The 24,368-nt window shown below is 33.2% G+C and overlaps 2 protein-coding genes and 1 long non-coding RNA gene across 3 annotated transcripts; all 3 read left to right on the top strand.

Moving 5' to 3' along the window:
• Positions 1–7,875: 7,875 nt before the first annotated feature.
• Positions 7,876–8,726, top strand: LOC106344690. The gene is made up of 3 exons (XM_013784011.1): positions 7,876–8,033; positions 8,079–8,154; positions 8,238–8,726. The coding sequence occupies exons 1-3, from the start codon at positions 7,876–7,878 to the stop codon at positions 8,724–8,726; spliced, it is 723 nt and encodes a 240-aa protein (XP_013639465.1).
• Positions 8,727–13,086: 4,360 nt separating this feature from the next.
• Positions 13,087–14,566, top strand: LOC106343680 (protein BPS1, chloroplastic-like). Its single transcript, XM_013782960.1, has 2 exons — positions 13,087–13,259; positions 13,390–14,566. The coding sequence occupies exon 2, from the start codon at positions 13,395–13,397 to the stop codon at positions 14,475–14,477; it is 1,083 nt and encodes a 360-aa protein (XP_013638414.1). The 5' UTR covers positions 13,087–13,259; positions 13,390–13,394; the 3' UTR covers positions 14,478–14,566.
• A 1,034-nt stretch (positions 14,567–15,600) lies between these two features.
• On the top strand, positions 15,601–16,318 carry LOC106294173. Its single transcript, XR_001260763.1, has 3 exons — positions 15,601–15,842; positions 15,991–16,064; positions 16,199–16,318. It is a non-coding gene; the product is annotated as an uncharacterized LOC106294173 (long non-coding RNA).
• Positions 16,319–24,368: the final 8,050 nt, after the last annotated feature.

Here is a 24,368-nt window from a genome sequence, read left to right as displayed (position 1 = left end):
ATATCATCACGTCGTATGGTTTTGTAAAGCTCATCGTAGATCAATGTATCTACATTAAGATCAATGGGAGCTTATTATTGATGTTAGTCTTATATGTTGATGTAATTATGCTTGCTGAAAATAACAAAGGCATGTTACATGATGTAAAGTAGTATCTCTCTAAGACCTTTGAAATGAAAGATATGGGTGAGACGTCTTATGTGATTGGAATAGAAATCCTTTTGAGATAGATCACAAGGATTGTTGAGTTTGTCTCAGAAAGGACATATCAGTAAGATCTTAGATATATATATAAAATAGAACAATGCTGCGTAGGAATAGCTCCAATTCAGAAGGGAGATAAGTTTTGTAAAATGTAATGTCTTAAAAATGAATTGGAGCGTAAAGAAATAGAAATAATTCCTGATACATTAGTGGTTGGGATTTTGAATATATTGGAAACATATTCAACTTGATATCAGTTTTGATATTGGAAAGTTGGACCGATAAAGTAATCCCAGAATGAACCACTGGAAGGCTGCAAAGAAAGGTCCTCTGGTACTTGCAAGGCACCAACGACAACATGCTTACATAAAAGAGATCCAATCAATTAAAGGTCATAGGATTTTCAGATTCAAATAAAGCCGGATGCGTTGATGGTAAAAATCAACGTTTAGGTATTGTTTCTATTATTTGTGGGAACAATTTAAAGGAAAGTGGAAAGTAGTTTGTCATTGCTACTTCCACTATTAAGGTTGAATTGTGGTGTGCTTTGAAGCCACAATTCATGTATGGAGCCTGCGGAAATTTATCTCAGGGCTTTGGATTGTCGACACTAACGCCACACCGCTGAGAGATTATGGTGATAAATTTGCAGCTGTCTTCTTTTGAAAGGATGACAAGTATTAGAAGGGTGCTAAGAACATTAAGTTAGAGTACTTATCTATTAAAGAAGAAGAAGTTCAGAAACATAGAGTGTCATTTGAGCACATAAGAAAGGATATAAAGATAGCGGATCCGCAAACTAAAGCTTTACTACCCAAGGCGTTCGATGGCCATTTAGAGCGTATGGGTATTATAGATAAAACCTTGCTATGTTATTTATGGAATGCTCATTAAGTTGTTGACACCTAGGAATTCAATTAAAGTTAAGTTTCTGATTTATTAGATATGTTATCATTAAAGTATGTGTACACATTTATGGTTCAAAGATAACATATAGTATAGTTTTGAGAATAAAATTCTTCTCATGTAAGAATAATATAAAGTTAGAATTGGTTTGTGATACATGGAAGGGACTATACCGGTTAAATGACATACAACCACCATGATTCGATCATTTCTAATTTTAGTAAAGATCAAAGTGAACTTGAAGTAAAAATGCACATTATAGTTATTTAACCCTTAAGGCAACACAAATGTCAAGTGGGAGAATGTAAGAATATTTTAAATTCTTATATGACCTATGTGTATATTCGTTTAATATAAAGTTCAAATTTATATTAATGTTTTATATTCTAATATAAAAGATGATACTATGATGGATCGGTTTCGATAAAAGAATTAGAATATGGGTGTATTGATAACCCTTCTTCCTTGCCTTGTTAGTTATAAATGATTCTTCTATAATGGTTATATACAATCATTTATGTATATGTGTTATACTTGTGCTTGGATGTATATTAATCACATATAAAGTATAGTTTGTACTTGAAAGAGTACAAATGAAAAGAGGTGATAATTGAAAAGGCACAATAAGACACACACATATATATACTCACGTGTGGTGGTTATCAAAATGTGACAAGTGACTTTTCTTGTATCTAAGAAGAGTTACATTGGTGTTGATAATAATAAAACGATCACGTACGTAAGAGAAAAAAAATGATTAGGAGAGGTTTTAAATTCCTTTGTCCATCAAAGGGAATCATAAAGGATTAAGGGCCAAAGGGAGGAGAAAATCAAATTGATGAATTGATTCAAACAAACCAAGGAAAGCATGGATCAAGGTTAGTAGTATCTTTCTTCTTCACTAGAAAATATTAGGGTTGAATTAATCTAAATCTAGATTATGAACTTGGGAGATTTCATAATAGAAATCATAAAAGTTAATCTTACATGGACAACAAGTAATTAACTATCCCGATCATAGCACTGGTAGGATCAGAATAAGTACAAGCTAAGTGATAGTACTAGTGACCAACAACACTCAAGGAATGCTTGAAGAACAAAACATTTGAAGAAATCTTAGCTATGCTCGAGTTATCTGGCTGGTATATCCCAAGTAAAAAAACGGCTTTAATGACAAAAGGACATGTTATTTTTGATCATAATACAATGGTGGTGTTTCACCGACCAAGAAACTTGATCTCCAGAGTCGTATTCAGTTGACTAAGAAAGGCAACAAGTCTATGGTTCAATACCTTTAAAAAATCAAGTCTTTTCTGAAAGGCAACAATACTATGGCCAAACAAGTCCTATTCTCTAACGGTTAGAACTTAAGGTGTTGCATATCCCCTATATTTTAAACCCGGAACATTACAACATGTTTTCGTAGCCACGTGTTATTACGAGAATGATTCTTAGAATTGTTAGAAAAATAAGTTGGTCATATAAACATATATTATGCTTTTTATTAAATTAACTATCAAATTAATTAATAGTGTACAAAATGTTCTTTCTTTAAATAAAAGCAACGAAATTACCTAATATGGTTAACATATATATGACAATTAATAAAAAAAGTTTATAACCTCTCTCTTTTTTGATTAATTTTATAATATTAAAAGAAATTAAGCAATCACATTAAGCATATAATAAAAACAATTAGATTTTTTTCTTATATGTTATATTTTGAACTTTAAAAACGACTATAAATTACTAAAAATGGTAAGAGTCCCACATTAAAAATTTGTGATCAATGGTTTAACTTTTTTTTGTTCAAGCAAGATACAATGATCATATATCATAGGGGTGGGCGTTCGGATACACGTTCGGGTTTGTATCGGATATTTCAGTATAAAGGTATAGAACCCGTTAGGGTATTTCTACACTTCGAGTCAAGTTCGGGTATTTTATGTTAGGGTTCGGATATTTTGGGTCGGGTTCGGATATTTAAATTTTGAAGGAAATATAAATAAATTATTCATTGTTTAAGTTTTTTGTATTTAAAATATATTTTAACTTAACTATTTTTTTTAATTTTTAAAAGATTAAACTATTAATAGGTTTGAAGATAAAACTTTAAAAATAGAAAGACACTAATTTAGTTGTTTTTTTATATTTTAGATGCAACTTTTGTTAATCCAAGAAACAAGAACTTGATATGTATTTTAAGTGAGTAGCAAAGGATTTTGTCCATAACTATATGTATATTATCTAATTTTGAGAAATAAAAATCATTAGTATAAATATTTTGAATAAAATGAGAGAAATACACTATAAATATAGAGTTAAGTATAGTTATGTTTGGTTATCTTCGGATATTCATTCGGGTTCGGATATTATCCGTTCGGATTCAGATATTACCTGAACTGGTGGAATAAGTAATTTGTTTTGTTGTTCTAGTTAGATGATTTTTAGACCGATCTGGTGAATATATACTAGACAAACATTTATATTTTGAGTCTGCACTTATATTCTATAACAGCTTGATATATTAGATTTGAACACTAACCTGTTAATATAGTTTGCCGGTGATTTTTTTCAAAATTTTGATTCTTAGATATGTATATGGAGTGAAACTAATTTTTACATATGTCCATTTTTTTAATTGACACTTGTGTAATTCACTGAATTCATAAAAGAATATAAAAAAAAGAAACTTAACTCATATCAATGAAACAAAGACGAGAACGAAAGCACAATTCTATAGAGGTAGAAAATGAAATCACTTATGGAGAGTCAATAGTAAACAAATCGAGAGCAGAAAACCTAATCTTATTTCGTCATTATACAATTGATGTTGCCTATTTGGTTTTGGTGATTTGTGTCAGCCGCAAAACTTAATTTTCTTTTGTGCATATGAAGTCTTAAAAATAATTAAAATGAGATGTAATACGTTAACTCTTCAACAACGATGATATATTTAAGAGACCAACATTTGTATTCATCATTTTATAATCGATAAAGATTGTAGTGTTGCAAAATGTTAAAATCATTTCATAAACAAAAATTATTATAAGAACTCACTTCGCGCATGCGCGCGTTATTATCATCTAGTATTACTATATAGTTTTAAAACACACTAATAAATAGTGTTTTGCTTCAAGCCCATGGACCTATAAGCAATTGTTTACAATTTGTCTAAAACAATAATGAGTCTTCTTTCAGAAAAAAAAACAATAATGGAATCTTAGAATGAAACATTTCAAATTTATGAAACCAGTTGCTTATTATCTCACATTATAAGAAAAAATAATTTACTTAAATAGTAGGAGTTTTCAACTTATAGGATGATTATTTGTTTTTCATCTCTGGCGGTCACTGAGATTAATTTTAGAGTAAGAGATGAATTGATAAGGGGAGAAAGGTTGAGGTTTACCCACAAAAAAGGATCCAACTCAATACTTTTTTTTCGGAATAATCTGTTACAATAAATTAATTATGGGCTAAATCTATGTTCCACTATTATCTTGGCCCATTTATGATCAAATTCCATCCTTTAATATTGTACAACAAAATATTGTTATGGAATTGCAAGACATTATTCATTATAAATTACTAATAACCAAAACGATAAATCACATGTAAATATTTTTTTTTTAAGATATATTAAATATAACACTCATCTTAAATATTATATTGCATACATTTAATATAAATATTAGTCCGGCTAATGTCAAACTCAATAAAAATATATAAACATACGACGTATGCAATTCATGACTAGAAAACAAATGAATAAATGTGTTATAATCCAGAAATTATATTAATAGTCAACTGTTAAACAAATATTTTGCCAAAGAGATAGAAGTAATATTGATTCTAAAGAACAAACAAACATCCGCGCGAACGCGCTGGTCCAACTCTGGTTACTATTAAAACAAGAACACTAAGATATCTACTTACAAAAAATCATTCTTTTCCAAATCTTTCAAATTTTTTTTGAGAGCCATTGAAGTTGATTCGTTGGATTAAAAATTGCTTACCACATATGTGCGAGAACCAAAATTCGCAAAATAAACATTGTAAAAGAAACATAACTTTTGGGAACCTGAGTTTCTACTATAATCACAACAAACATACAAAACGAAAAAGACAAAAAAGGTGTAAGATATTTATATTTTTTACATGCTGGACCTTATGAAAGGCTTTCTATATACCTCTTTCGAGGATCAAGCCAAACGTATTTCAGTGTACAAAGAGTTATATACTGCTCATTAGATCGGTTATGTTACCAATTTTGTGTAGATTCATATTTATGATCTTCCAATGTTTCCGATCTTTTTTATCTCAAAAATTCAAGCTTATCCTTTTCGAAAATTTTATTTTTCTCATTCTCTTCCTTATGCATCTCCAAGTATGTAACCTTCACCAATTTGGGATTTCTTACGGTTTAAATCGTCTTAGGTCATTTGGGATTGACTCGTTTTGGATCTGTTGAACTACGATCCTACATTTCTTACAATCTTTCTCTCTAATCGATCATTCGTGTGTAAGGAAGAAAGTAAAGACACAAGAGATGTTTACCTGATGTTTACCACACTCCTCCAAAGTGGTGAAGCTGCTATACTCACCGGGACCGACTGCTGCGGCAATACACTAAACTCCGGTGACTCGGAAACTTGAGCCACCGTCTGGATACAAGATTGTCTCTCTTTACCTCTCTCAGCTCAACTACAATCAACAAGAGACTGAGACCTTATAACTACACGTGATATAAGACACATGTCTTCATCCAGAGAAACTCCAATTGAACCGGAAATAACCCGAGCCTTTAGTCGAACCAACTGTAGACCCGAACACTCTGAATCTTGTAGAGACTCTTGTATCCCTTAGTATTAGTGTATACATCTTGACTATAACCTTGAGGATCATTTTGTGAAACTCTTGTCATTTCACTCCAATTCACGGTTTTTGTTCCGTTAGTTTACGAAATGATGAAAATAATTTTATTACATCAAAAACATATTTGATGTATACATTTAATTTTTTGATTCGCCGTTTAGCTAATTCTACAAAATAAAGGATTTCTTACTTATTATGTAAAATATTGCAATGGTAAGTTCGTTAAGACGAAAAACATTGCGTTGTAGGTGACATACGAATGAGGACATGATGACAAGAGCTGTGGGTCACGAGTCTCATCTTGAGATGAGAGTGGGCGATGACTCTCGAGCGAGGAAAGGAGTGGGCAAAGACTCTACGTGCAAGGAGGAGAGTCGACAGCGACTCTTGCCTGGGGAAAAGAGTGTAAGATGAATTCATTCCCTAGGAGAATTAGTGATGATTTTTAAAGGAGAGGAGTGGGCCATGAATCAATTCTAGAGGAGAAGTGGGCGATGACTTCTTAAGAAGATGAGTGGGCGATGGATCCAATCTAGAGGAGAAGTGGGCGATGACTCCATTCCCAAAGAGAAGCGGGCGACAACTCTTGCTCGGGGAGAAGAGGAGAGAGGAAAGAGAAAGTAGTGGATGAGCACAAAAAGAGAAGGGTCCCTCGTTGGATCCTCTCATCTTCTTTCGTTCTCTGGTTATGGTTTTGTGTGATTTAGCTTAGTTTCCTGGTCGTAAATCGTCAAGTTTATTTGATTCTACGAAAGTTGTCTTTGTAAAAGAATGTTTTATTTTGTTTTAAGAAATATGCAATCAATTTTTTCTTATTTTGCTTGTCATACTTCGAGTGTTGTTGAGATTCATGATATGCACCCACTGCTTTTGCGGTTACGAGGCTCTTCATCTCGTTATCCTTAGCGACGTAAGCGCTTTTGTCTTCCTCCAAGGTGATGAAGCAACTGACACGATGGAGAACTCCTTCATACATGATACTGGTGTTGGTTTATATATATCCCCTTTAAAGGGTGAATGTATCCAAAGCATGTTGCTCAATGCCTCCAATGCAGTGGCATCTGGAACATGAATTTTAGACGCTAGACCCTTGATCTTTTCCATGAAGAACCTCAATCCTTCTTTTCACCTTGCAACATCTTCCATCGATATGTTGCTGATGCTTTTTGCTTACGGGGGATAGTTCACAAAAACTATCGATGAACTCTTCCTTGAATCTTGAGAACCATGTTATCATGAGTAATATGGTTAATTTATTGGTCATTGGTTAGTTTCCTTTAGCTAACCATTGGTATAGACTGGTTTACTATAAACCGCTTATGTATAAATAGGAAGCAAGGTACACTTTACAGAATTAATAAGAAAATTCAGTTTCATATCAAACTTTTCCTCACCTCATCTCTCTCTCGTTTGAGTATTCTTGAGCTTGATATGGTATCAGAGCATATCACGATCTTGGATCATGAGTGCTTCGCGTGTTGATCTCTTTCTCATTCATCTCGTATCGGCGATTCATCTCATTCTTTGGTTTGCTGGTGCTTTGATTCTTCATTTTCTTCTGTTCATTCTGATTTGACCTAGCATCATCTTTGGTGTTACGGATTCTTCGCTTTCTTTAATCATTTCTTCTTCTCCGATCTTCGATTTGTTGTTTTGGAGCTTCGATTTCTATTTTTCTGAGCTCAAATCGACTTGATTTCCGTGGCGAATCATGCGACTCTTCCCCCGTTCTCGTCTTTGGGTGATGCGAATCAGAATCATTGCTTTGCGCAAGATCAGTATGATAATCCTTTCTTCTTGCATATCACCGATCATGTTGGATTGCAACTTGTCTCGGATCGTCTTACTTCCGGAGCCGACTTTAATTCTTGGAAACGTTCAGTAAGGATGGCGCTCAATGTGCGTAACAAGCTTGGATTCATTTATGGTATGATTCGTAAACCTTCTGATAATGCTCATGATTTTGGTTCTTGGGCAATATGCAATGACTTGGTGATTACTTGGTTGATGAACTCTGTTTCGAAGCAAATTGGTCAAAGGCTATTGTATATGTCTACGGCATAAGGAATTTGGAATAGTCTCATGTCAAGATTCAAACAAGATGATGCACCTCGTGTCTATGAGATTGAACAACATCTTAGTACGATTCAGCAGGGATCTAAGGATGTTGGTGCATACTATACTGAGTCGATCACATTTTGGGAGAATATAAAAACTATGTTGAGATGCTTGTGTGTATGTATTGCAAGTGTGAGTGTAGTGCTGCAGTGTTGTTGAAGAAGCTTCAACAGAGAAGTCGAGTTACAAAGTTTTTGATGGGTCTCAATGAAGGTTATGAGCAAACTCGTAGGCATATTGTAATGCTCAAACCGATTCCTACTATTGAAGACGTCTTTAAAATGGTGGCCCAAGATGAAAGACAGAAGTTGGTTAAACATGTTCTAAAGGTTGAGAATGCAGTCTTTCAGACTACTGGAGCTTCTACACTTCCTGTGTCAGATGGTAACGAGTATGCCACAGCTTACAACACTTATCAACCTCGTTCAAGTATACCTTTGTGTACACACTGTGGGCAGCTTGTTCATGTCATTCAAAAGTGCTTTCGTCTTCATGAATATCCTCCTGGATACAAGCATTACAATTCAGGGCAATCGTTTAACAAGTCTGGTATTGTTGGTCGTGGGCTAATCAATCTCTTCGCCCACAACAACAACAACAAAGACCTATTGCTAATATGATTGCTGCAGCTTCAGGAGAGTCAATGCCCTACTTACCATCTCCGGATTTGACTGCAACAAATCTTCAGATTAATCAATTCACTCCTGATCAGCTACAATCCCTACTTCAACAACACAATACTCATATTCAGTCTTCAGCGCCAACAACTCAATGTTCCACTGCTACCATTACTGAAGGAGGTCATATGGATAGTCAATCTTCTTCTGGTAATTATTTTCCGCTTTCTTCTAACCTTCGTTTTGAAAATCATATTCTCACCTTTCATCATCAATGTCTTTCCACTTTATCATCATCTATTCCACATGGTTCTTGGATAATTGATACAGGAGCCACAAGTCATGTGTGTTCTGATCTTTCTCGTTTTAAAGAAACTTCACTTGTTTCTGATATAATGGTTTCTTTACTGAATGGAATCAAAGTCCATGTCAGCCATATAAGAACAATTCATTTGTCTGATTCTTTGACTTTAATGAATGTTCTTTATGTTCCAACATTTTATTTCAATTTGGTAAGTGTTAGTAGCTTACTTCGTGATAACAAATGTTCTGCACATTTTTATCATGATACATGTTTTATTCAGGCGTGTTCTCAGGACTTGATGATTGGGAAGGGTGAACTGCATCATAATATGTACATTCTGAATTCACAATCGCTCATACCAACTGTGTCTGTACTTCCTTTCTGTGGATCCTTGTCAGTGGATGGTAGTCTCTGGCATCAACGCCTTGGGGATCCATCTCTTGTCAAGTTACGGCTTTTATCTGGTACTCTTTCTTTATTTCCTAAAGATTTGTCTCTTGAGTAACATTGTACGGTTTGTCCTATAGTAAACAAAAGCGTCTGTCATTTCCTTTTCAAAAAAATATGTCTGTAAATGCATTTGATCTATTACATCTTGATGTTTGGGGTCCATTTGCAACTGAATCTGTTGATGGTTACCGTTATTTTCTTACCATTGTGGATGATAGTACTAGAGTAACTTGGATTCATATGTTAAGAAAAAAAAGTGAAGTAAAACAAGTGTTTCCTGAGTTTTTCACATACATTTCAACTCAATATAAAGTATCTGTTGAAGAAATAAGAACTGATAATTCTCCAGAACTTGCTTTTCCTGAATTGATTAAACGATTAGGTATCAAGCATTACTTCTCTTGTGCATACACGCCATTACAAAACTCTGTTGTTGAGCGTAAACATCAACATTTACTAAATCTTGCTAGGGCTCTGTTATATCAATCTAATATTCCTTTAGCTTACTGGCGTGATTGTGTGTTGACAGCTTCTTTCTTGATAAATAGGACGCCATCACCTCTCTTGAATAATCTTAGTCCTTATGAAGTCATGTTGCGTAAAACTCCTGATTACAATGCTCTTCGTTCCTTTGGTTGCTTGTGCTATGTGTCAACTTTACCAAAGGATAGAAACAAGTTTTCTCCTTGTGCTAGATCATGTGTATTTCTTGGTTATCCGTCTGGGTATAAAGAATACAAAGTCTTAGATTTGGATACACAATCTATTTCTATTTCTCGGCATGTTGTGTTTCATGAAACAGTTTTTCCATATAAATCGGTTTTTCCAGATTTCTTTGGCCATACTATATTGCTATTGTCTACTCCTTATATTCATGATGCCTCGTCTTTGTCTCGTTATTTTATTGGTTTATCTGATCATGCATCATCATCTACTCCACTTGAGACTTAGATTCCTTCGTCTAGAGAAACTGTTGTGTCGAATGCACCTTCGGTTTCTTTAAACCCTGAAAGACCTAAATGCAAGACTAAGGTTCCAGATTACTTATCTGAGTACCATTTTCTTCTCCTTCAATCCTCCAATTCTAAATCTCTTCCTTCACCTCATCATACAACACTTTATCCTCTTTCCTCTGTTCTTTCCTATCAAAAATTTTCCCCTTCCTATTACATGTGTCTTCTTGCCCATTCTCTTGAAACCGAACCCAAAACTTTCAAAGAAGCTATGGCCTCTGATGTATGGAAAGCAACTGTTAATGATGAGCTTCAGGAAATGGAGGCGAATAGGACTTGGGATGTTGTTTCACTGCCAAAGGATAAAATTGTGGTGGGTTGTCGATGGATTCATACCATCAAGTATAAGGCTGATTGTACGATTGAACGTCCTAAATCTCGTTTAGTGGCTAAAGGCTACACTCAATAAGAGGGAGTGGATTATACTGAGACTTTTTTTCCCTGTTGCCAAACTTGCTAATGTGAAATTGTTGATAGCATTGGCTGCTTCACATGGATGGGAGCTTACTCAGATGGATGTTTCAAATGCCTTTTCACATAGTGAACTTGATGAGGAGATCTATATGAGTCTTCCTCAGGGATATACTCCCCCAGCTGGTTCTTCTCCACCGTCAAATCTTGTTTGCAAACTGTGGAAGGTATTTACGGACTCAAGCAGGCTTCACGGAGTTGGAACCAAACATTTACCAATGTCTTATTCAAGGCTGGTTTTACAGAATCTCAGTCTGATACAACATTGTTCATCAAAGCTACAAAAACAAGCTTTCTTGCCCTCTTGGTGTATGTAGATGATATTGATATTGCTAGCAATAATGCCGTTGATCTTGCTGACTTGAAGAAAGTATTGGCTTCGGTTTTTAAGATCAAGGATCTCGGTCCTTTATGTTTCTTTTTGGGACTTGAGATAGCTCGATAATCGTCTGGGATATCAGTGTGTCAGAGAAAATATGCACTGGATCTTCTTCAAAATGCAGGGTTGTTAGCATGCAAACCGTCATCTACACCGATGGATCCTTATGTCAAATTGAGCCAGGAAGGAGGCAAAATTTTGCCATCTGCCACACTATATCGGGAACTCATTGGACGTTTATTATATCTGACTATTACTCGTCCAGATATAACCTTTACTGTTCACAGACTGAGTCAGTTTCTCCAAGCTCCTACTGATGTTCATTATGCTGCAGGATTGCGTATACCTCGATACCTTAAAGGGGATCCATGTATTGGTCTGTTTTATTCAGCTAATACAAAGCTATGCTTGAATGTGATTGCTGATGCTGACTGGTCTTCTTGTCCGGATACTTGTCGCTCTACATCAGGATTTTGTGTATACTTGTGTACATCCCTCGTTACATGGAAGTCGCGAAAGCAGCAAGTGGTTAGTAGGAGTAGTACGGAAGAAGAATATAGAAGCATGGCAGATGTTACATGTGATGTTATCTGGCTTCTGAAGCTTCTTAAAGACTTCAGGGTGAAGGAAGTTCAGCCTGCTAAGCTGTTTTGTGACAACAGATCAGCTATATACATCGCAAATAATCTGATCTTCCACGAGAGGACTAAACATATTGAGAATGATTGTCACATTGTTTGTGATTAGTTAAAGCTTGGTACTTTGAAGGCGCTTCATGTTTCTAGTGGCAATCAACTTGCAGATATCCTCACTAAACCGCTCCATCCTGGTCCTTTCCGAGCTCTGCTTATTAGATTGTCCATGGCAAGCCTTACCAATCCTTATGTGGCTCCGGATTGAAGGCTTGAGGGAGCGTATTGGTCATTGGTTAGTTTTCTTTCGCTAACCATTGTTATAGACTAGTTCACTATAAACCGCTTATGTGTAAATATGAAACAATGTACACTTTACAGAATTAATGAGAAAATTCTGTTTCATAACAAACTTTTCTCTCTCGTTTGAGTATTCTTGAGCTTGATACACGTCAAAGTTGGTCCACCAAGGCTCTCGACGAACGAGTGACAATATCTCATATTTATTTTCAGAAGTAAAATATACTCCTCTCAAAATAATGTTGAACACAGTTATATGATTTTAGGATCAGTTTCGTCTTAGAAGGACATGAGTTTGTTTAGATAATGCATGTGCCATGTAACATAGCATAACTCAATGTTTCAAGAGAGTTTATTGGTTGGTTCCATTGACAAATAGCTAGTAGATATCAGTTGACAAAAAAAGTTAAAATATTATATGAAATAAAATATCTCTTAGATCAAATTTTATATATAATATGTTGAGAGAATTACTAAAGTACACCCCGAAATTAACCATTGTTTTCGTGAAGGAAAAGAACTTTCCAGCCGTTGGATTGAGTCTTATTTATTTTCGCGCATAGTAGTCAACTAACTGAGACAGAAAATCGATCTGTATTAAACGAGTCACTACAACCGTACGCGTGTACATCACGCTATATTATTCTTCGTCACTGCCGCGTAGCTGAAACTAACCACACTGCTTTACAACTTGCAAAGGCAAAACCAACGTGAGAGTAACTTTGCTTCCCGTGTTGCGTTGATCTGTAGAACACGGCAAGAATTGTTTGATTCCTCTCTTATAAGAACGCGTGTTTCAACACTTGCGTTTCCTGGAACACACATCTCATGTCTCCTCCTATTTATACACTTTCTCTCCTAGAGGGTTTACTAATTAAACTGTAATTTATTCTTTCTTTCTTCCCTCTCATTTTCTTCTGATTTCGAAGTTCTTTGAGGCCAACATTGAAGTAAGCGCTAACACTTCCCAAGAATCTCTCTCTCCAGGTGAGTAATAGTTTAGACTCACAACAATGATGTCTAGATAAAAGCATTTTAGTTCCCAAAAAAACAATAATGTTTGGATTTTCTTTCTTATTTTTGATATGTAACTTTTTTTTCTTTATGTGTGTAACAGTTAATATGAGCCACCGTATAAAAGATCATCCACCAAGAGTGTTCTTCCGCTGTGGAAACCCATTCAAGAATCTATTTCCCAAGACCAACAATGCACGCATATCCCCAAATCTTCTCTCACTGTTGAACAGTTTCGAGACAAACTTGATGTTATCAATTAGAGAACTTATACCAAAGGGTGATGGGAAGGCTATTCTCACAGTTTCTTGGATGAAGGAAGCAATGGCATCTCTGTGTGAGACACACAAGAGTATCAGGACACTCGTGACCGATCTAGAGCTTCATGTCTCGGACTTGGAAGAAAACTTTATTTATATCTACTCTAGCATTAGCTCGAAGCTGCTTGAACTCTGCAACTCCTTCACCTCAGAGCTCGACCGTCTCAACCACGGAAGCCTATTACTCAAGTTTACTTTGAGCAAGCTGGAGACTAGCAGTTGTTCTGAGGAAATTTATTTGTTGCATCTTGAGAGCTGGAGGCAGCACATGGCTTCCAAGAACCCGAGGTTCGAAAACTGGGGCGCGATTTTGAGCAGTCTTGTTGAATCGTTGAAACAACATCATCATAGTCTCCCCAAGAAGAAACTATCTGGAAAAGGAAAAGTCCTCCTACGAGCTCTATACGGTGTACAGGTCAAGACTCTGTACATAACCAGCGTGTTTGCTGCAGTGTTTTCTCGTTCTTCTAATAATCTCTTGTATCTAACCATTCCAAATATGGAGGAGGTTCCATGGACGCAAGCTTTCATGGAACTGCAGAACATGGTTAACCCGGAGATCAAAAACGCATTCTTATCAGACAGGTTCACGGTTATTAAAGATCTAGAGGCAGTTGAATTAGGTGTGAAGAAGCTTCACAAAGCAGTCCAAGAAGGGTCGGATACTAATGTATTGGTGGAGGTATTGAAGAAATCAGTGATTAAACTCTCGGAGAGGTTTGATCTTGTCTCCAAGGAAACAGGTTGCTTGCTGAAGACAGTGATCTCTGCTCGAGACGCATTGGTGGAGAGGCTGTGGACCAAATATGAAGAGGAGTTAGGAGTTAAATTGCCCATGATGATAAGTGTTAAGAGACTTGTTTGTGAATAGTGTGAGTGTTTTGTTTCATGTTCAGTAACAATAACAATGTAATTAAATAAAATGAAAAATAATAGCAAAATCTATAATCAGAGCAAGTGTGTACAAAAGATCATGTTGCAGATACTCTCTTCTCACAAATTTGGATTGGCAAATAGGGTGAACGAATTGATTAACTTGAGAATAGAGTTATGCCTCACCGAGTAAACAATAATTTGTCTCTAACTTATTTCCACTAGTTTTATGTAACTACAAACTAATTCTTAGAATTTGAAAATTAAGAACCGAGCTCGGTAATATTAAGATTGTCCGAATCATACATTTAAAATGTTACTTTAGTGTCCGAGTAAACAAATTTGTTTTTCATAAACATTGATATATTGTAAAAGTTCATATAATCACAATTCTTTGATTATTTAAAAGTCTATATGATGTTGTGTTAGACAATTTTTGTCTCCTCTGCAAGTCCATGACCAACCATGCATGTCGATAGCAATGGTGAACCTTCTTCTCTAGAGGTTGAAGCAGAGTGTGGTTGTGTGGCCGTAAACCTTTTATACCTCCAGAATCCTGTTGAGCCTTTACCACGGCCATGTCCACCTGTGCAATGGATTGTTTCTAAGACAGCCTAAAAAGCATCTGACAACACAAGAATGCAGTCCCTACAACTACAAGACTCTCAGGTTCTCTTTTAAGAAGCATTTTTTTTATCAACTAAGAAGCATATTTCATTGTCTATAATCAACAAAGAAGAGCCTAAGACTGTGACATCTGTGCTCCTAAGCCAGAAATTAGGGTACACAGAAGTATTCTACTCTTTTCGTCACACTTACGACTGTGTGGGTCAGTTCCATATTCCAGCAATTGTTTTCGATATATATTTCATATTACGAAATATTAACAAGCATATGTTCTCATAGGTCCATGTGAAGAATGATGTCAGTGAGCACAAACAAAATGCCAACGAAAAAGAGACTGGAGCTGTAGACTTGCAACAAATCAGAACACAAGTGAGTGCAGTGGATTCTTTTTGTTTATTGTTCTAATCACAAGAATATGAACTCAAAAGATCAATAAGAATCACTCTTATTAGCTTATAAGAAAATTCCTCAAAACTTAAGCTCTCACACAAGATCTCTCAAACTCATAAGTTATGTCACAAGTTGACATCTCCTACATAGATCTATTTATTTCCTAAACACATTAAACAAAGCTTATCTAGATAACTCCTAGATAGTATGTGTTTCCTATTTCAATTAGAATTAGGTTAGCTTGGGAATCAAGCTAACTTCAAGATTATCTTCAACAAGCGAGCACAAACAAAATGCCAATGAAAAAGAGACTGGAGCTGTAGACTTGCAACAAATCAGAACACAAGTGAGTGCAGTGGATTCTTTTTGTGAAAAAGTTATGTTCCACTTCTTGATACATTTTAACAATCTTTGTGTACATACTTGATTTCGTATATATTGTAACCATCAATTTAATCTGAGACACGCGGTTACCACACCGACGTTATCTGCAGCTGCTGCAACAACTGACGCTATAATAAACACTAAGATCAGCACGATTTTGAAGAAAGCAAACCCAATTCGCCAGGTTTTTATCCTCTATACATCAACATATGTCCAATCTTTGGTTCAGAATCTTATTTATTTTGTTCTAATTCCAACACGTGATTTATCTAACATTCACTCACTTTCTCTCTTTCTATTTTCCTTTTCTGGTTGTAGCTAGCAACGATGGAGATGAAAGTGATACATGGAGTGATGCGTAAATACCCTTTTCAATAAAGATTCCAATTCACCTTTGTTATTTACTTTCTGCAAGCATTTTTATTGTACCATAACTAATGTGTGGTTTCTGTAGTTGATACGTAAATTTGTGTCGTATAGCATATACATTATACGTTTTGATTGTATCTTGACATAAAAAAAATGGTTCAAGAAAGAAATATACATAAAGTATACGGAGCAGTAAACATATCAATCACAAATCACAATGACTAGGCTTGAAAACGTATGCTTTTTTAACAAGTTTAGGTGCTATGAAGAGCCTTAGGGACTGTTCGTTTCTCCATCCGGATGATCCATTTGGATGGAGATGAGAGTTTTGTTCGTTTAGGCACTAAAAGTGCAACTCATCTAGATGAATCATCCAGATGACTTTCAAAAATTTAAGCTTAATTTTGAAAATCAGCTGGCTGATCCAAATTGAACCATCTGGATGGAGATGGATCTGTCAAAATGATATAATTTCTATTATACCCCTGATATAATTCACAAATTACCAACCAAAACATAATATCATTTTTATCACACACAAAAAATGACAAAACCACAAAACACATTTCCATTTAGATGATTCATCTAGATGATCCATTTGGATGGACAAACAAACAGTCCCAAAAATCTGAATGGATCATCTGAATAGATCATATAAATGGATCATCTTGATGGAGATGACAGATGGTGAAACGAACATCCCCTTAAATGTTTCGTTGAATTGTGGATAAGTTCCATATCACAAGAATCGTTTTTGATATTATTTCCAACAACGAATAAGAGGCATGTGTTCTCAGAGGTGCACTCAAAGAATTTTTGTGAGGGAGGATAAACAAAATACCAATGAAAAGAAGACAAAAGGTGGTCCGAACATCAGTCAGTGTAATCGATTCTCTTACTGGAAAAAGTATGCTCGATGCTTGATGTGTTATATCATCTTTAACGACATTCTTGATATCTTTCGATCCATATTATGAACATGAATTCAACTAGATACACGTGGTGTCACAACGATGACCCTACTAGGCTACTACCATAAACACGAAGATCATCTTGGTTTTCAAGAATCGAAAACTCTGTAAGTTATGTCCTTTAATCCTCTTAGGCCGTTCGTTTGTACATCTAAAGATGCATTTCCAGATGGTCCATCTAGATGCTTTATTCAGATGCTCCATCTTGGCGTTGTTTGTTTCTATATTTCGTCTAAGCATCGAGATGAATCATCTCAATACAACTATGTTCGTTTGTTTTTTATATTTTTAATTTTCATCTGCATCCAGGTGGATTTGTTAATAAAATGACTAAAACATATTTGTTTTTACATTTTTAGCGGAAAATAGCGTTTTTACGGTTTTGGTGGAAAAGTGTGTTTTTTAGTTTTGATGAAAAAGAACTCTTTATGGTTTTGACAAAAAAATGGGGTTTTTACAATTTTGGCAGAAAAGTGTGTTTTCACGGTTTTGGCGGAAAATGCATTTTTGTGTTTTAACGGGAAATACTTTTTGCGGCTTTGGTGGAAAAATGTGTTTTCGACGAAAAAGTGTGTTTTGCGTTTTCCCTGGAAATTATTTTTTTGCGGTTTTGGCGGAAAAATACGCTTTTGCGGTTTTGACGGAAAATATGTTTTTCGCGGTTAAAGCGGGAAAATGCGTTTTTACGGTTTTGGCGGGAAAATATGTTTTGTTTGTGGTTAAAGCAGGAAAGTGTGTTTCTTGGTTTTGACGAAAAATTTATATGCAAAAAATTAAGATTTTTGGTTTGAAAAACAATATTTGATTTTAAAAGATTATTTTTGTCATTTATCATTTTGGACTAGAGTATATGCATCTGCTTCATTGATTTGCATCTTCACACTCACCCAGCTGCACATTGATTTGCATCTTTTGGTAGACGCTACGGACTTAATTGGATTGAGCTTTGGTATGGAAACCACTTTCATTTATGTAAAAATTTGAGATGAGTTTTTAAAAATTCAGCTGGGTAATCGATCTGGATGTAGCATTTTAATGTACAAACGAATATTGATTTGCATCTTCACCCAAATAGATCACTTGGGTGAGCAAACGAACGAACAACACCTTCCTTTGGTACTTTAGCCCAAAGTAAATCTGATATTTTATGAAGGCTGTTCCACTTTTGTGTCCAAATTACTCTATGCACGACAGCCATAGCTTGCGGAGAGACAACCTATTTAGGTTTAATCTTGTGTTGCAAACAATTTTTATTGTATCGAATCTTATACATGTGAGTATTGTGTAGTAGATTTTGTCGTACGTTATATATATATATATATATATATGTTCAAGAAATGAAATATAAAAATACAATCTGTTATGCTCAATTCTTCTTGAAGGTTGACGTTAATCACACGTAGTGGACATTAATTATTATTTTTTTGAAATGCATTTTTATAAATTATGTTTTTATTCTGTCTTTATACTATACCAAAGAACCTCAGGTTTGTGTCAGCTGTGCTATTGATTCCGTAAGCAATCGCAATCAAAAAGGCCGAAGGAGAAAATAGTGTAGTGTATATATATTTCTAAGAGATTTTTTTTTTGAACAAACATATTTCTAAGAGATTAATAAATTGGTTTTGCTGAGAAAACTTCAAAAGAAAAATCAAAAAGTGAGTTGGCAAGTAGAGAGGCTTCAAAGAAGACAACGTCTTCGAAAGCATTAGGCCATGAAGTCACTTATAATCTATAGACGGAAGTGATCAAGACACTGAGACATTGAGAGTCTTCTCATCGCACTGGGCCAGAAACAGAGAAGCTGTTGAAGCCCAATGCCCAAGCCCATTCGCATCTCTCCTTCCTGCTCTACAAGACTACAACGGTGTTCAACGTTCAACGCTCATGTAAAGCTGGTGCATCGAGTACGAGAATTCCAGCTCACTCCCCTGCCGCTCGGATCAAAAGATTACATAATAGAGATTATCTCCTTGTGTGTACAGTACTATTTTCTTTCTAGTTAAACATGTTATCTACATTATCTTAAATGTCCGTCTCACATTTAGTTAACATCGAGTATTAAATCTTATAAATTTGATTGTGGCTTATAGACATGTGACGGGAAAATGAACTTTTTCGGAAACAATATTATGCATTCATTTGGTGTTGCTTCTTGGACTATACAAGTATGGGTGACAGAATTATAATCTCAACTAGATGATAGAAATATATATACAACATGATGGTGTCTACACACCTTTCTGCTTGATGATTGATTATAAGAAATTAGTATCTTACATTAGGCTTTAGGTGCAAAGTCCTATGACAAAGCAACATATAAGGTCTTTAAAAGAATATTATCATTTTTGTCAACAGAACATATAAAAGGAATAATTTAACGAAATACCCTATTTTGAATCATATGTCTGTTCTTTTCTAACTAATCTCATCTAAAATGATTTTTTTCTACAGAGAAACTCTCACCATTATAATTGAAAATATTTATCACCAGAAAAATGAATTGCATTAGGAACTAATTATCACGGACATTTGAGTTTTTTAACAACTATTTTATTTATATAAAATGTAACATTACACATAAAATAATAAATATACAACCAAATACAATTTTAAGATAAAAGATAATATTACAATACATAGAATTAAAATCCGAAGAAGCTTTCTTCTGAACCTTCTTAATGCAATTTTCATGTCTGAATATCGACCATGCGATGAAACTCCAAACTTGTTACGGATATTTGATATTTTGAATTAGTTCACTTTTTGTTAAAGAACCCTGTTAAGTAAATACAAAAAAACCACTATTCTCAAAAAAAAATTATATGAAAGATAATCAAGCTTATTTTGTATAGATCATATTCATATATTATTTATTAATGTAATTGTTTTTGATTATTTTATCTTGTGCAATTTTGAATGTGCAATCGGTATTGTACGAATTTATGTCATCAACATAAATAACAGAGGAATGATTGAAAAATATATTACATGTAAATATTTCTGTTTTCAGTGTGGCTATTATCAAATGTAGTTGTATGTTTAAGTGTTAATTATATAACACTATGTATGATAGATGAAGAATTGCAAATAAAAGTTTACATTGAGAGATTCATTGTAAATAATCTAAGACTTTTGGGTAGAAAAATCTAAATCACCAATAAAAAACATAAGCAACCTCAAAAAACATAGATAATAAAGAGAAAATTCAGGTTTTAAAAGACAAAAACAAACACATTGCATTACAATTTTCAGTTTAATAATTTAAATGAATCGGATTTTTTTTTATAAATTACACTTAATACAGGTTATTCAGTTAAAAATTTAATTCATACAAATAATTCGATTAACATATATGTATGACCTAAACTTAAAATACAAGTATAATCGTAAGGAAATCAATATCTAAATTAATATTAAATTGAGCAGAATTTGTCGTAAATATCACATAATGTAAGGTTTTAGTTAATGCTCATGTTTCAATAAGAAAAATATCACTAATAATTTGAAATAATAAATTAAATTACTGCATGTAAACTATAAAATTATTGTGTTTGAAAATATTATATTAAACTATTAATTATATGATAAACGTTAAAATTATATACCAGTAATCACGTAAATCAAATATTTATATGTATAAAAATGAAAATAATCACCCGCATGCGGATCAAGATCTAGTTCATTTTTAAATACAGCTCGATTCAATATATATGAGCATATATCCGATAAGTTGAGATACAAATGGATAATTTGTCATTTTATTCTGTAAAAGCTCAATAAAGTACAAGTCATATCTATAATAGTCATTAAAGAGAGAAAGTAATAGTTTCCGTTATTTATTCGTCTAATTAATTTTAAATCACTTTATTAAAGATATGATTAAAGTACAAAACCAATACAAAAGATTTGCTTTTCTTAAAAAAGAGAGCCTTTGTTATAAAGTGAATTTTCCGATCCTAAAAGAAGCACATACTGAAAAGATTAAGATTTGAAAGGAAAAATATAAAAAAAGGGGCAACCAACAAAAGTTAGTCACCAAATCCATTGAAACCCCAAAGAAAGAAGAAAAAAAAAGGCCTAAGAAAAGATAATCCACCTTTACAACTTACAACTAATTATATGTGTCCATATACACGCATATATAATTTTTATCAATGCGGACTAAACTTCCTTTGTTTATATATATATTTTGAAAGCTCCTTTGTTTTTATATTGCATATTGTATCAGAAATATAGCATGCAACGCAATAGGTATTATTATTTCTTTGAGAGAATGTATTATTACGTACTTCATATTCGTCGAACACGTAATCACAATTCTAGAATGAAGAACCGTAAAAAAGTTATAGTTATATATAGATATGTGTATAATTTAAGTTTTATATTACAAACCTATAATTAACATATTAAACTAATGTAGCTTAATTGCTTTAAATTCGATTTGGCTATAATATATAAACTTAAATCCAATCACCTTGAGAGGATTATGAATCCAACTGTTAGTAATCAGAATACGTTTGTTATTTATTATCTTTTTTTTGTTAAAGGGTTGTATATTATAGATATATGCATAAAAGCGAAATGGATGAAATTATTCATATATACACGTATATTTACACACATTTATATTCCCTTTTTGAATAAGTCTATTAAAATTTTCTTTAATTCATATTCACCGGAAAAGTCGATCTCTTTTAAAAGTACTTGTAGTGTAACCGGAAAAGTCGATCTCTTTTAAAAGTACTCGTAGTGTAAAGGTTCCAGTGAGAAAACATATAGTATAAAAGTTGGAATCTGAGAACACAAGAGAAACATGAACATCGATTAGTGCCATCCTTTTCTTTTTCGTCTTCTCTTCTTTTTCCCTTACTCTCATCTTTAACACTTTCTTTTTCGTTTTATAACGTACGTGAATATGTTCATTAAAATGAAATACTTCTAAAATATGCTTTGCTCAACTTTATTTTCTTTTCATTAATGGTAAACAAGTACTTTTTTCCAAGGCAATATCTCCTCGACCATTCTATTAATCGATCAAATAAAATTGTTGACACTATTCACTACCGATAAGAAGGGATATTAATGGTCCATTTTGGGTTGCTAAAATTGAACCGAACTAAACAAACATCTAAATACAAATTATATATTCCGTTTGGTTTAAACTCATTAAGATCAGAATCAGATGTTTGATACCAAGATACATGAACCCTTGTGGCTTACATAATCTTAATACACCTCGGGAATGAATCATTTTAATGTTAACATAATTTGGAAATTCTGCTTTCAAAAACAAAACAAAAAAATTTGGAAATTATTTAGTTGTTCTGCAATTTCATTATTTAAGAGAAAAACATATCATTTACATCAATTTATACGACAAAACCATTGCATCGATTGAAATAATATACGTTGCACATCCTTAGAACGTAATTGAGTTTTTTTTTTTACTTTTCATAACGTTAATAACAACAATTTATTCTTCGTCGGAGTAAATTTAAATCTCTCAACAAAGAATAAATAAAACGAATGAAGAAAATGGAAGGATGACCAGGAACACCTGGAAATAGAGGGCCACAAGATGATGTGTGCCTTTGAATTGAAAGCTGATTCCATATTACTATCTAGGCTATTTTCATCACTTCTCCTTTTCTACGCAACACACTCTACTCTCTTTCTCTTAGGCGACTTTTCCCAACTCCAAATCCTTCTCACTTAAATAAGATTCAATGAAATATTAATGTAAGGTTTGCATCGCATGTAACCATAATACTTCAAATTAGATCATATTAACACTTCTAAAACCCGTCTCTAAAATGGGATGATAAAGAAATATAAAAATACAAGATATAGGTTAATAGTCGTACTAGCGATTGATATATATATATATATATATATATATATATAATATAACATTAATAACTTTAACAAATATATGGTGGCCTAGTGATAATTCAAAGTGGGGCTGGTTTTTTCTTTGCTGTAGATTCAAATCTTTTTTGGTATATGAATTTTTTTCCTAAATCAAACTATTTAAAGATTGATTTCTAGCATTAGAGATTATGGATCGCGAGTCTAGAACTTCCATAGTTCTTAAAATGCAAGTTATTATGTTTTGTATTTTCTTGATTTGTTACTCATTATTTCTGAATTTCAAAGAAATTATCTTATATAATCATAAAAATTTGCATTTTAATTTTTTTTTTGTGCAAAACGATTTCATTAAACTTAAAAGTGCATAAAAATTGTTGCCCCTCTTTTTCTAATTTTTTTGTTGTCCCTTAACTATATTTTTTATATAATCACAATAATGAAAATATTATTAAAACTTAAGTTTAGAGAACATAAACATCAGTATATTATTTATAAAAAATTATTACTTTTTCTAAAAGTCATTCATTAATTTATAATATTCAAATATTTCAGTCTATTTGTGTTCTATTATCATCGTTGACAATCCGTTTAATCACTCACGAGACATATAATTTTTATGAGTTGCAATTTTGGTATAAAAAAATACACAATAAGCAATTCTGTGTTTGGGTAAAAATCATTCATTATTTTGAAAATTCTAATAAACCTTTTTGTATTTTTCTTTGACAAAATTCTTTTAAGGTAATGAAATTCCATACAATAAATATTCTTCATAGGACTAAAATAAATTCAAAAGTATTTTCATTTATAAAATTTTATAGAATTTTATACAATTCCAGAAAACATATCTTACTTCTAATAATGTTATATTTATTCAGATTTCAAGAAATTCTTAAAATAAATTATAAAAATATGAAAATAAATAAGATGAAATAGAGAAGAAGGTAGGCATACATCGAAGATGTGAAACAGTCATCAACAACAAATGAGGACATAGCTATTTTAGAATAAAAACAGTTGAGAAGAATTAAAACCTAATACATAAACTGCCGTTAAATAATAATGAATTATTAATTAGATTTTCGTTTATATCATTTACCCTCTGTTCCTAAAAGATCCATGTTTTAATTTTTTTTTTTTTTTTAAAAGATGTATATTCTCAGTTTTCAATGCATATTTGATCTGAGTTTGTTTGTTTTGTCTTCACTTATTATTATTTTTGTTTATAATCACTATAACTAAAAAGAAAAAGAAAAAAAAAAAAAAAAAAAGGG

This window comes from Brassica oleracea, chromosome C5 (genome assembly GCF_000695525.1).
Source record: "Brassica oleracea var. oleracea cultivar TO1000 chromosome C5, BOL, whole genome shotgun sequence".
Lineage (NCBI taxonomy): Eukaryota > Viridiplantae > Streptophyta > Magnoliopsida > Brassicales > Brassicaceae > Brassica > Brassica oleracea.
The sequence above is the reverse complement of the archived record's forward strand: the minus strand, read 5'-3'. Positions and strand labels throughout refer to the sequence as shown.

Bases quoted from the DNA above. Each gene is read 5' to 3' on its own strand.
- LOC106344690 (XM_013784011.1), top strand. From the start codon at position 7,876: ATGGCGCTCAATGTGCGTAACAAGCTTGGATTCATTTATGGTATGATT. The intron at 8,034-8,078 runs GTATATGTCTAC...TCTCATGTCAAG, and splicing joins CAAATTGGTCAAAGGCTATT to ATTCAAACAAGATGATGCAC. The intron at 8,155-8,237 runs GTTGGTGCATAC...ATGTATTGCAAG, and splicing joins TTCAGCAGGGATCTAAGGAT to TGTGAGTGTAGTGCTGCAGT.
- LOC106343680 (XM_013782960.1), top strand. From the start codon at position 13,395: ATGAGCCACCGTATAAAAGATCATCCACCAAGAGTGTTCTTCCGCTGT.